The sequence below is a fragment of the Nansenia antarctica genome (assembly GCF_963989245.1).
Source record: "Nansenia antarctica genome assembly, contig: SCAFFOLD_320, whole genome shotgun sequence".
NCBI lineage: Eukaryota > Metazoa > Chordata > Actinopteri > Argentiniformes > Microstomatidae > Nansenia > Nansenia antarctica.
In genome coordinates, this window is record NW_027663433.1 from 1 (window position 1) to 13,731 (window position 13,731).

Genomic DNA, 13,731 nt, shown 5'->3' on the forward strand with positions numbered 1-13,731 from the left:
TCCAGCTGTGTCACTCACAGCACAGTAACATTCCACTCCATGGAATGGAAAAGCAGTGGGATCACCAGCGCCCTCATGTGGACAACATCATAACCTGCAGCCTGCCACCTGGGTGCACTGATACTGTAGCTACAAGGAGGAAACTAGACTCTCAAACAGTCTGGATAGAATAATGAGGGGGACATACGTTTTATTCCATGAATATAGCAGGCATACAATTACCATTGTACGCCTGCCTGCCTGCCTGCCTGTGTCCCTCTATCCATCCGTCTGCCTGCCTCCTTGTCTGTCTGCCTGTCTGTCTGTCTGTCTGTAACCCAGATCATCAAAACTGTCACGCCCTCCACCCACCTCCCCTGGCTGTGTGCGTTAGCGTGCTGCAGGTAGGCCTGGAACAATTCCCCATACTAAACCGAGGGAACGAATTACTAAACCGAGGGAACGGATTCACACATCAAATACATTTTTTCTACCATATGACCCCAGGGGGGCTCCGTAAGATCCAAACAATCTATTGGATAAGTCATGTACAGACATGCACTGCAATACTAACCCAGCACTGCTGTCAGTGTATCAGTGTAGCTGTTTCTTGTATTTATGCATGAGTTAACATCATTCATTTATTTATTGGCGCATTTCAGCTGTGTGAGGCATGCAATGTTTAGCTTGAATTTAGCTCAGGCGCATTGACTAAAGGGGTCCTCCCAGAGACGTAACCATGGCGATGACACCTCCCAGAGACGTAACCATGGCGATAACAAAACCTCTAGCATGTTTACCCACAACGTCACTCACTTAGTCTAATATTTTATTGTAATTAAGGTGTTTTCTCTTTTTTATAGAGCTGCATTTTATACAGTGAATCACAGTGAATTTGTGGGAAAGCCTCACTGAGTTAACAGAGGGAATTCTGGGTAAAACAGTTCTTTACCAGAATGTTCAGAAGCTGAAAACCTTCACAAACAACAGAAGAGACTCTTCACACAGTTGGACTTTGGTTTATTTATTGTCAGTGTCCTCTAACCATAACAATAACTAATATGAACTACCGTATTTTCCGCACTATAAGGCGCACTTAAAAGCCTTTAATTTTCCAGTCAGCTGTGAATCACCGCAGGTCCTTGACGCTTGTTGCAAAAATGGATGACGAACGGCTGATACTTGAGGTAGAAAAATATATTTTTTTGACGTTGACGGTGACAACGCTCAGGTGGAGCATGGACAACGGGAAGTTGACACAACACCGATGGAGAGGTGACGCAACGCAGTAGGTGGAGCTTGGGCGTAACGCAACCCCAGTCAAACGTTTGACTGCAGTATCTTCTATTCTATGCGCCTTATAATCCGGTGCGCCCTGTATATGAAAACAGTTCTAAAATAGGCCATTCATTGAAGGTGCGCCTTATAATCCGGTGCGCCTTATAGTGCGGAAAATACGGTAGTCCTCTAACCCTAACAATAACTAATATGAACTAGTCTTAGTTAGTTTTATTATTCATGAACAAGGCTGTGATGTCATCTGTGATGTCATCTGGTTCCTGCCTCTCCTCCACTCCCATTAGATCCTCTCCAGGTATTGGGCCAATCAGAGATGAGTGTAGGTGGAATCTCCAGTCTGGGGGGGCGTGTCCGTCTGTCCTCCTGGAAGACCAATCAGATCCAGAATAACAATCAGTGATTCATTGTCCTGCAGTCAACCTGTCAGTCAACCTGTCAGTCAACCTGTCAAACCTGTCAGTCAACCTGTCAGTCAACCTGTCAGTCAACCTGTCAGTCAACCTGTCAGTCAACCTGTCAGTCAACCTGTCAGTCAACCTGTCAAACCTGTCAGTCAACCTGTCAGTCAACCTGTCAGTCAACCTGTCAGTCAACCTGTCAGTCAACCTGTCAAACCTGTCAGTCAACCTGTCAGTCAACCTGTCAAACCTGTCAGTCAACCTGTCAGTCAACCTGTCAAACCTGTCAGTCAACCTGTCAGTCAACCTGTCAGTCAACCTGTCAGTCAACCTGTCAGTCAACCTGTCAAACCTGTCAGTCAACCTGTCAGTCAGCTGCTGGGGTTTGGTATGTTATGCTCTAGGGTTAGGGGTCAGAGCCATAGACGGTGACCCTGGAGCAATTTAGGGGTTCAGTGCCTTGCTCAAGGACACATCGACATGTGGCCAGTCGGGGTTTGAACCTTGAACCTTGAGACCATTTGACACCAGCTCCTCCTGAGCCACAGCCACCTCTAATACATACAGCTGCCCCTAATATACTATAATATCATTATTTACTAACCTAATATACTATAATATCATTATTTACTAACCTAATATACTATAATATCATTATTTACTAACCTAATATACTATAATATCATTATTTACTAACCTAATATACTATAATATCATTATTTACTAACCTAGTATACTATAATATCATTATTTACTAACCTAATATACTATAATATCATTATATTAACCTTATATATTATAATATCATTATTTACTAACCTAATATACTATAATATCATTATATATTATGAATGAATGAATGAATGAATGAATGGTCTTTATTGTCATTGATATAGTACAGGTACCAAACAATGAAATTTGGGAGGGGGGGCTCCCCTGGTGCTAGGAGAAAAAAAAAATAAAAACAAGAAGGGAAAAAGAGCTGGTTTACATAAATAAAGGCTATGTACACTATCCACTATACTATACTATACAAATAAAACACTGTGCTGTACTCTATGCTATGCTATACCTATTCTAACAGTTCCTATTCTCTGAACCTTATGTACCCGAGGGTTGTCATATTGCACATAGTGTTATTGCACATTCATTTAAAGTGTCGCAGTTTGCAGGTTTGAAATGTACACAGTTGTGTTTCAGTATTACACTTGATTTCAATCTAGTAGCTGCCATCAATTTGTCTAGATTGTCCAGGGCCTAGAACCTAGTATAGGTATATTATTAACCTAATATACTATAATATGATACTATAATATCATTATATATTAACCTAATATACTATAATATCATTATATTAACCTAATATATTATAATATCGGTTATAGAGATCACACAAATTCATTATTCTTAAAATCAAAAACATTAAGGGCCGGTTTCACAGACAAGGCTTAAGCCTAATCCTAGACTAAAAAACATCTTCAATGGAGATTTTACATTGAAAGTGTGATTTAGTCCAGGACTAGGCTTAAGCCTTGTCTCTGAAACCGGCCCTAAAATTCACAGATCTACCAACACAGCACAAATAATGTATAAAGCAAATAACAACCTACTCCCTGGGAATATTCAAAAATTGTTTTTTGATAGAGTTGGGAGTTACAATTTGAGGGGGGAGTTACATTTAAAACATATTTGTGTACGTACAACGTTAAAACGTTTTTGTATTTCTATATGTGGAGTGAAGCTGTGGACCGGATTGAGTGTGGAGCTAAAGCGGTGTCCAAGCATGACCCAGTTCAAAAAGCGGTATAAAAACATGGTTTTCACCAGGTACGAGGAGGAAGAAGGGCTTTGATAGTCACCAGGGCCCTATTCCACGAAGCACGATTATCTTCTAATCCGCGATAATGTTCTAATTGGCGATAATTTTATCTTGCGTTCGGTTCCATCAATGTGGCTCAAATAATTCGCTGTTTGATTGCTATGCAACCTAGCCTCCCGAGTTATTCTGGTCGCGAGCAGGCTAAGAGGTTGGTTTAGGTAATACGTGCGTCAAAATTGTCTCAAAATTGTCTCATGAAACTATATCCTGAACGACAGTTCAGTTAATATTTCTTTAAGGAAATATTAGTTCCCACTTTTTACGAGATAGATAGACAGTTTGACTGTGTGATAGATAGATAATTTGATATTTTGAAAGTGTGATCGATCGATAGATAGTTTGATTGTGTGATAGATAACTTGATATTTTGAAAGTGTGATAGATACGTAGATCGATAGATAAATAAATTAAAAAGTGTAAAAAAATAAAATAAAATAGGTACGTGAATCAACTTGCATTGCCGTCATTACAGTGGTGAGGTTGGCGCAGTGGTTAAGGCAGCCAGCTAGAGTTCCAAAGGCTGCGGGTTTGAGACTTGGTTTAACTTAACTTAACTTTTTTTTACATTTAACCGAAGCCTTCATGCAAATCGATTTACTATATATATATATATATATATATATATATATATATATATATCTGTCTAAGTGAATCATCTATCCATCAGTAATCATAAGAAAAAATAATCTATGCCAAATCCAGGGTCCAGTGAAGAACATAATTTACTCAGAAAGGCTTCAAACACCATTGTAATCGTGTCAGTTCTTGTGAATTAGCCTGCACCATCATTTTATAGCCTATATACTTAGTATTACTATATTTTATATGAGATTTTAGATTAGATTCAGACAACGAAATGCAATAAAAAGTGTGTCTGAAGAGGGATTTGAACCACCGTCTTAAAAAGACGAATAAATACCACGGCAGCGGTCAATACCACTAGGCCATCGTGACGATATGTCGATTTATAGCCTGCTGCTGATATCAGCACAGTAGTAAATATTCATTAATTAAAATAAGAACATAACAATAACTGGGGCTAGTATGACCTACGCATTTAATCGGTCAGCAATTTCTAGCCAAACCATTTCCCTCGCCTTGTTAATTGCGGCAGTATTACACTATTTTACATCTTATTTGTCGTCTTCATAAAGATCAATCTTCATTTCGACAGTTTGACTCTTCGGGGCTCTTTATGTCTGCGTGCACGCGCCCATATCGAGGATTTCTAAGCCGGTGTTCTGTGAACACTGATGACACAAGCCTGATCCTCGTTCGAGGAATCACCTGAGGCATGAATTCCAATCCCGAGTTGCCTGATCGCCGCATTTATTTCAATCGCCGATATACTAATCCACTTTAGTGGAACGGCCCGCAGGTTATTTCACAGATTATTTGTTTATTTACATTATCTGTTTTCTATTGTTGGTAAATATGTAAATACGTAAATAAATTTGATTTAATTTAAAAAATATTACATTAACATTGAAGTCAACTGCAGATTATTAATTATTAATCTCTGAGTATTGGAGAAGGGGTAGGATTAAATAAGCTTATGCTTCTTCCTACTCCTTTTCGGACATGTTAAGTAAATAGTGATTTTTTTTGTTTTGTTTTTTCTTGTTTTTTGTTGTTATAACTATTTTCTTTTTGATCTTGTCTTTGCTATTTTAGTTTTTCATATGTTCGAAATAAAGCTTTCATTCATTCATATCTATACTATAATATCATTATATATTAACCTAATATACTATAATATCATTATTTACTAACCTAACATACTATAATATCTCCTTATGGATTAACTCCTTATGTGTGGAGAGGAGAGAAAAGGAGGAGAGGAAAGGAGGAGAGGAAAGGAGGAGAGGAGGAGAGGAAAGGAGGAAAGGAAAGGAGAGGAAAGGAGGAGAGGAAAGGAAAGGAGGAGAGGAAAGGAGGAGAGGAAAGGAGGAGAGGAAAGGAGGAGAGGAAAGGAGGAGAGGAAAGGAGGAGAGGAGGAGAGGAAAGGAGGAGAGGAAAGGAGGAGAGGAGAGGAGGAGAGGAAAGGAGGAGAGGAAAGGAGGAGAGGAAAGAAGGAAAGGAGGAGAGGAGAGGAGGAGAGGAAAGAAGGAGAGGAAAGGAGGAGAGGAAAGGAGGAGAGGAAAGGAGGAGAGGAGAGGAGGAGAGGAAAGGAGGAGAGGAAAGGAGGAGAGGAAAGGAGGAGAGGAAAGGAGGAGAGGAGAGGAGGAGAGGAGAGGAGGAGAGGAAAGGAGGAGAGGAAAGGAGGAGAGGAAAGGAGGAGAGGAAAGGAGGAGAGGAAAGAAGGAGGAAAGGAGGAGAGGAAAGAAGGAGAGGAAAGGAGGAAAGGAGGAGAGGAAAGAAGGAGAGGAAAGAAGGAGAGGAAAGGAGAGGAGAGGAAAGGAGGAGAGGAAAGGAGGAGAGGAAAGGAGGAGGAAAGGAGGAGAGGAAAGGAGGAGAGGAAAGGAGGAGAGGAAAGGAGGAGAGGAAAGGAAAGGAGGAGAGGAAAGGAGGAGAGGAAAGGAAAGGAGGAGAGGAGAGGAAAGGAGGAGAGGAAAGGAGGAGAGGAGAGGAAAGGAGGAGAGGAAAGGAGGAGAGGAGGAGAGGAAAGGAGGAGAGGAAAGGAGGAGAGGAGGAGAGGAGGAGAGGAGGAGAGGAAAGGAGGAGAGGAAAGGAGGAGAGGAAAGGAGGAGAGGAGAGGAGAGGAGAGGAGGAGGAAAGGAGGAGAGGAAAGGAGGAGAGGAAAGGAGGAGAGGAAAGGAGGAGAGGAGAGGAGGAGAGGAGAGGAGGAGGAAAGGAGGAGAGGAAAGAAGGAAAGGAGGAGAGGAAAGGAGGAGAGGAGGAGAGGAGAGGAAAGGAGGAGAGGAAAGGAGGAGAGGAGGAGAGGAAAAAATGAGAGGAAAGGAGGAGAGGAAAGGAGGAGAGGAGGAGAGGAAAGGAGGAGAGGAAAGGAGGAGAGGAAAGGAGGAGAGGAAAGGAGGAGAGGAGAGGAAAGGAGGAGAGGAAAGGAGGAGAGGAGAGGAAAGGAGGAGAGGAGAGGAAAGGAGGAGAGGAAAGGAGGAGAGGAGGAGAGGAAAGGAGGAGAGGAAAGGAGGAGAGGAGGAGAGGAGGAAAGGAGGAGAGGAAAGGAGGAGAGGAAAGGAGGAGAGGAGAGGAGAGGAGAGGAGGAGGAAAGGATGAGAGGAAAGGAGGAGAGGAAAGGAGGAGAGGAAAGGAGGAGAGGAAAGGAGGAGAGGAAAGGAGGAGAGGAAAGGAGGAGAGGAAAGGAGGAGAGGAGAGGAGGAGAGGAAAGGAGGAGAGGAAAGAAGGAAAGGAGGAGAGGAAAGGAGGAGAGGAGGAGAGGAGAGGAAAGGAGGAGAGGAAAGGAGGAGAGGAAAAAATGAGAGGAAAGGAGGAGAGGAAAGGAGGAGAGGAGGAGAGGAAAGGAGGAGAGGAAAGGAGGAGAGGAGAGGAGGAGAGGAAAGGAGGAGAGGAGGAGAGGAAAGGAGGAGAGGAGGAGAGGAAAGGAGGAGAGGAGGAGAGGAGAGGAAAGGAGGAAAGGAAAGGAGGAGAGGAAAGGAGGAGAGGAGGAGAGGAAAGGAGGAGAGGAAAGAAGGAAAGGAGGAGAGGAAAGGAGGAGAGGAGGAGAGGAAAGGAGGAGAGGAAAGGAGGAGAGGAAAGGGGGAGGGGAGAGGGGAAGAAAGACTTTAAGGATTTGGCCGTAGTCAAGGTTACCTATGACATCACCGCTGGGCTTGCTGGCGAGGGGCTTGTGCTGTTCCCGGATGTGATTGGTCATCTCCTTGCGGGTGGGCGTGGCCTCGCCACACTGTAGACAGCGGTACCGCCCCCTGGTGTGCTCCCAGAGAATACGCCTGTTGGACTGGCCTTCCACACACACACACACACACACACACACACACACACACACACACACACACAGTAAGCATTAAACCTGTACTAACACCTGTACTATCACCTGTACTAACACCTGTACTAACACCTGTACTATCACCTGTACTAACACCTGTACTATCACCTGTACTAACACCTGTACTAACACATGTACTATCACCTGTACTAACACCTGTACTAACACCTGTACTAACACCTGTACTAACACCTGTACTAACACCTGTACTATCACCTGTACTAACACCTGTACTATCACCTGTACTAACACCTGTACTAACACATGTACTATCACCTGTACTATCACCTGTACTAACACCTGTACTAACACCTGTACTAACACATGTACTAACACATGTACTAACACATGTACTAACACCTGTACTAACACCTGTACTAACACCTGTACTAACACCTGTACTAACACCTGGTGTCTCACCTTGGTTCTTCCTCCAGACAGCATTGGGGGAGGTTGGGGGGGGCTGAGGGGGGAGGGCCTGGGGGGGGAGTGCCTGGGGCTGTGGAGGTGTGGAGGAGGAGGGAGCAGGAAGGGGGGGTCTGAGGGGGGAGGGCCTGGGGGGGGAGTGCCTGGGGCTGTGGAGGTGTGGAGGAGGAGGGAGCAGGAAGGGGGGGTCTGAGGGGCCATAGCTGGGGGCGCTGGGGGTGGGGGTGGGGGGGGTGGAGCTGGGGGGGCTGTGTTTCAGGCCCCAGGGAAGAGGAGGGCCCACGGAAGAGGAGGGCCCCAGGGAAGAGGAGGGCCCCACGGAAGAGGAGGGCCCCACGGAAGAGGAGGGCCCCAGGGAAGAGGAGGGCCCCACGGAAGAGGAGGGCCCCACGGAAGAGGAGGGCCCCACGGAAGAGGAGGGCCCCACGGAAGAAGAGAGCCCCACGGAAGAGGAGGGCCCCAGGGAAGAGGAGGGCCCCAGGGAAGAGGAGGGCCCCAGGGAAGAGGAGGGCCCCAGGGAAGAGGAGGGCCCCAGGGAAGAGGAGGGCCCCAGGGAAGAGGAGGGCCCCAGGGAAGAGGAGGGCCCCAGGGAAGAGGAGGGCCCCAGGGAAGAGGAGGGCCCCAGGGAAGAGGAAGGTGCTGGAGGTTGTTGTGGGTAGAGGAGCGGGGGGGGGTCAGAGTCCATGGGCTCCTGCTGTGGGGTCTCCTGGTCAGATGTGGAGGGGTCGGGGGGGTGGGCGTGGCGGGCCATCTTGGAACAGGTGTGCAGGTGCTTCAGGAGGGACTGGTAGGAGCGCAGCTTAGCCCGACAGCTCTCACACCTGCAGAGGGTTACACACGCACACGCACACGCACGCACACACACACACACAGAGGGTTAGACAACATCACACACACACTCACACTCACTCACACACACACACACACACTCACACATCACACACACACACTCACACACTCACACACTCACACACATACACACACACACACACTCATACTCACACACACGCACACATACTCACACACACTCACACTCACACTCACACACACACACACACACACACACACACACACAAGCACACTCATACTCTCACTCACACACGCACTCACAGGAAGTAGATGTTGGGTTTGTGGTGATGTCTCATGTGTTCCATCAGATGTTGCATGCTGGGAAAAGAGCAGTTGCAGCCAATCGTGGAGCAGAGAAATACCTTCCCTGAGAGGAGGAGAGAACAGAGGATGAGAGAGAGAGAGAGACAGAGAGAGAGACAGAGTGACAGAGACAGAGGAGAGAAAGAGAGATAGAGGAGAGAAAGAGAAAGAGAGATAAAGAGAGAGAGAGAGAGACAGAGGAGAGAAAGAGAAAGAGAGATAGAGAGAGAGAGAAAGAGAGATAGAGAGAGAGAGACAGAGACAGAGGAGAGAAAGAGAGAGAGAGAGAGACAGAGGAGAGAAAGAGAAAGAGAGATAGAGAGAGAGAGAAAGAGAGATAGAGAGAGAGAGAGACAGAGACAGAGGAGAGAAAGAGAAAGAGAGAGAGAGAGAGAGACAGAAGAGAGAAAGAGAAAGAGAGAAAGAGAGAGAGAGAGAGACCCACCTGGGAGAGACTGAGTAGGGGTGAGGGGTTACCTGGGATAGACTGAGTAGCAGTGGCGGCTGGCCGATAGAGGGCGCTGGGGCGCCGCCCCCACCTTCACTTCCTAGTTGCGATTTGTAAAAGTTTTTTTTTTAAATAAACATTGTTTATTCACAAAATGCGGCTGATATTCTGTCGGCGCCTATCAGCATTCATTAAAAATACAATAAACATTTTATCTGTGTGTGTGTAAAATTCACTGTTAAAATACATAGGGGGAGGAGTCGGGTCGCCGATCGAATGCAAGTCTATCGCAGGCCAAATACTTTTCGCTTACACGTGAGCTGTAGCAGCGCTCCAATTGGCTGTCTCTATTTCTCGGCCGGGGCGCAAAAAGTTGCGTCCTGAATATCCGGTTGTAATAGCAGACAATGCATTATGCTGAGGACTTCCGACTTCCGGGCTTCCGGACTTCCGGACTGCTCTCCTAACAAATTAAGTTGTTTACAATGTAAGGAGGATTTATTTCTGTAAACAAATTGAACAAATGGATTAGATTCAGATTCAGATTCAGATTCAGATTCAGATAACGTTTATTGCCATTATGCTTGACACATATAGGAATTTGCTTTGGCATTACAGAAGGTGCATTTATGCTTTTTTCACATATATATGAACAAAACAAGTACAATACAAATGCAAAAACAGGACAACACAGGACAGACAGTGCATGGATAGTGCTGTAAATAAAGTGCAGTGCAGAGTTATTCAAGGTCCAGTGCATGTTCAGTCCTGGGCAGACTTGGAGGCGGGGGGGAGGGGGAAGCCAGAGTCATTTAGCAGCCTGGCGGCTGAGGGGAAGAAACTGAGCCTGTGGCGGGCCTTCAGTGCCTTAGGCAGCCGCAACCTTCTTCCAGAGGGAAGCAGGGTGAGGAGGCCGTGGCCGGGGTGGAAGGGGTCGGCCATGATCTTTCTTGCCCTCCTCAGAGCCCTGGTGTCATGCAAGGAGTTGAGGGAGGGCAAGGGACAGCCGATCACCCTCTCTGCTGAACGTATCACCCGCTGCAACTTGGCCTTGTCCTTGGTCGTTGCAGCAGGGAACCAGGTGATGATGGAGTGGGTGAGGATGGACTCTATGATGGCCGTGTAAAACTGGACCATCATGGACCTCGGCAGCCTGAATTTCCTCAGCTGCCGGAGGAAGAACATCCTCTTCTGGGCCTTCTTCGTGAGGGCCTCGGTGTTCCGCTCCCACTTAAGGTCCCGGGAGATGGTCATGCCTAGAAAGCGGCATGACTCCACGGAGGCCACCGGGATACCTCCCAGCGTGATGGGAGGGGGCAGGGCTGCTTTCCTACGGAAGTCCACCACCATCTCCACTGTTTTTAGAGCGTTTAGCTCCAGATTGTTAAAACTGCACCAGCTCTGCAGCCCCTCGATCTCACTCCTGTAGGCAGATTCGTCCCCCCTGGAGATGAGGCCCACCAGGGTGGTGTCGTCTGCAAACTTCAGGAGCTTGACCGAGGGGTGGCGGGAGACACAGCTGTTGGTGTATAGGGAGAACAGTGCTGGAGACAGGACGCAGCCCTGCGGGGAGCCCGTGCTGGTGGACCTGGAGCTGGAAATGCTCTTCCCCAGCTTCACCCGCTGAGACCTGTCAGTCAGGAAGTCCGTGATCCACCTGCAGGTGGAGTCCGGCACCTGCAGCAGGGATAGCTGGTGCTCCAGGATGTGTGGGAGGATCGTGTTGAAGGCCGAGCTGAGGGGAGGGGGGGGGGGGGGGGAGGGGGAGGGGGGAGGGGAGGGGGAGGGGGGGGGAGGGGGGGGGAGGGGGGAGGAAAGGGGGGAGGGTGGGGGTAGCAGGAGGGACATTGGCCCCCCTGGGGGACGGGGGTGGTGGTTGTAGCCGGGGGGGGTGGAGGGAGAGGGCGGGGGTGGGCGGGAACCTCTCTTTCTCAAACCTACAGTAGAACTCGTTCAGCTCGTTAGCGAGAGGGAGGTTGTCGGACATCAGCGGGGACTTGGGTTTGTAGTTGGTGATGGTCTTTAGGCCTTTCCAGACGGAGGCGGAATCCCCCTCAGAGAGCTGTTGCTGCAGCTTCTCCGAAAAGCGATGCTTCGCCTCCTTCACCGCTTTGGCGAACCTGTACTTGGCCTGCTTGACCCGGTCCACGTCCCCACTGCGCCTAGCCACCTCCTTCTCTGACCTCAGACGCCTTAGTTGGGATGAAAACCAGGGCTTGTCGTTGTTGAAAGACTTCCTGGAGCGGAGGGGGACACACACCTCCTCGCCAAAGCTGATAAATGATGTAACAGTGTCTGTGTATACATCCAGATTGTTACCAGCCTCTGGCCCCGCCCACTCCACTAAGTTAGAAGGAGGCATCTTTTGTTCCCAACTTGAGGATATTGCAACTGGACCTATTACCGAAGTCAAACTTTGTTTGTGGTCGCAATCTCCGCACCGGCTGTTAGGCTGCTACTGTTGGTGTTTTGCGAAGCCAGAATACACAAACTCGACCTGAAGGTAAGAGAGTCAGCTAAGATAAAAGCTACTTCAAACATTTAGTAATATCGTCAGCATGGTACGTTTTCTAATGTCGTCTTTTCGCTTGTTTGTTTATGTATTCACCCAGCACACGCACACACACACACGCACACACGCACACACGCACACACACACACACACTCACACTCACACACTCACTAGAGGGGATGAAGAGGTCTGTACAGGGGGGTAGAGGGGATGAAGAGGTCTGTACAGGGGGGTAGAGGGGATGAAGAGGTCTGTAGAGGAGGGTAGAGGGGATGAGGAGGTCTGTAGAGGTGGGTAGAGGGGATGAAGAGGTCTGTACAGGGGGGTAGAGGGGATGAAGAGGTCTGTAGAGGTGGGTAGAGGGGATGAAGAGGTCTGTACAGGTGGGTAGAGGGGATGAAGAGGTCTGTACAGGGGGGTAGAGGGGATGGCGAGGTCTGTACAGGGGGGTAGAGCTATTCTCATGCTAAAATCGACTGTAAATCCAGATTTTAAAGTTGATATTCTTCCCCGTGGAGCATGCCCCCATAACCTGTGCCCCACCCAAAAATGTTAGCACCAGCCGCCACTGCTGAGTAGGGATGAGGGGTTACCTGGGATAGACTGAGTAGGGATGAGGGGTTACCTGGGATAGACTGAGTAGGGGTGAGGGGTTACCTGGGATAGACTGAGTAGGGATGAGGGGTTACCTGGGATAGACTGAGTAGGGATGAGGTGGGTTGTGATGTGGCTGCTGAGAGCCTCCATGTGGTTGAACAGGCGCATGCAGCCGAACAGCGGGCAGGGCAGCTCGCCACTGACACCTGCTGGTAGAAAGAGAGACAGACATATTTTTTAATTGCAATGTCCACACTTTTCTATTTTATTTTAAGTTACCTTTATTTACCTGTACACTATACACAGCTCTGTTTAATAACTTCTTTATTCTAGTCGTACATTACAATCTTTTTGTTTGTTTTTTATCTTCACACTTGCTTTAGCAATGTAAACGTATGTGTCCCATGACAATAAAGCCCTATCAATTGAATTGGATACAATGTAATAGATTGAGAGATAGCGAGATAAGGATAGACTGAGACTGATAGAAAGATAGATAGATAGACAGACAGACAGACAGACAGTTATTAGATTAAACAGATAGGGTTAGGTTAAGGTAATGTTATTAGATTAAACAGATAGGGTTAGGTTAAGGTAATGTTATTAGATTAAACAGATAGGGTTAGGTTAAGGTAATGTTATTAGATTAAACAGATAGGGTTAGGTTAAGGTAATGTTATTAGATTAAACAGATAGGGTTAGGGTAACGTTAGGTAGCTAGGTAACAGATAGGGTTTAAGGGTAAAGTTAGGTAGCTAGGTAACAGATAGGGTTTAAGGGTTGCTAGGTAACAGATAGGGTTTAAGGGTTGCTAGGTAACGGATAGGGTTTAAGGGTTGCTAGGTAACAGATAGGGTTTAAGGGTTCTGAACCTTCTTTGGTGCTGAGAGGCGGCAGAGTCCCTCCAGATCCCACCGCAGCCATGGCAACCCAGTCTGGAACCAAGTTAGAGGGTTAGGTTAGTTACACTACTGGTCTATCTAGTTACATTACTGGTCCATCACTAGTTACATTACTGGACTATCTAGTTACATTACTGGTCTATCACTAGTTACATTACTGGTCTATCTAGTTACATTACTGGTCTATCACTAGTTACACTACTGGTCTATCTCTAGTTACATTACTGGTCTA

The 13,731-nt window shown here is 47.1% G+C and overlaps 1 protein-coding gene across 1 annotated transcript; it reads right to left on the reverse strand.

Moving 5' to 3' along the window:
• Positions 1-1,213: 1,213 nt before the first annotated feature.
• Positions 1,214-13,521, reverse strand: znf414 (zinc finger protein 414; the record flags this gene model as incomplete). The annotated part of the gene is made up of 7 exons (XM_080550809.1): positions 1,214-1,641; positions 7,267-7,419; positions 7,883-7,925; positions 8,529-8,709; positions 8,999-9,104; positions 12,690-12,803; positions 13,470-13,521. The coding sequence occupies 7 exons, from the start codon at positions 13,519-13,521 to the stop codon at positions 1,586-1,588; spliced, it is 705 nt and encodes a 234-aa protein (XP_080406935.1). The 3' UTR covers positions 1,214-1,585.
• Positions 13,522-13,731: the final 210 nt, after the last annotated feature.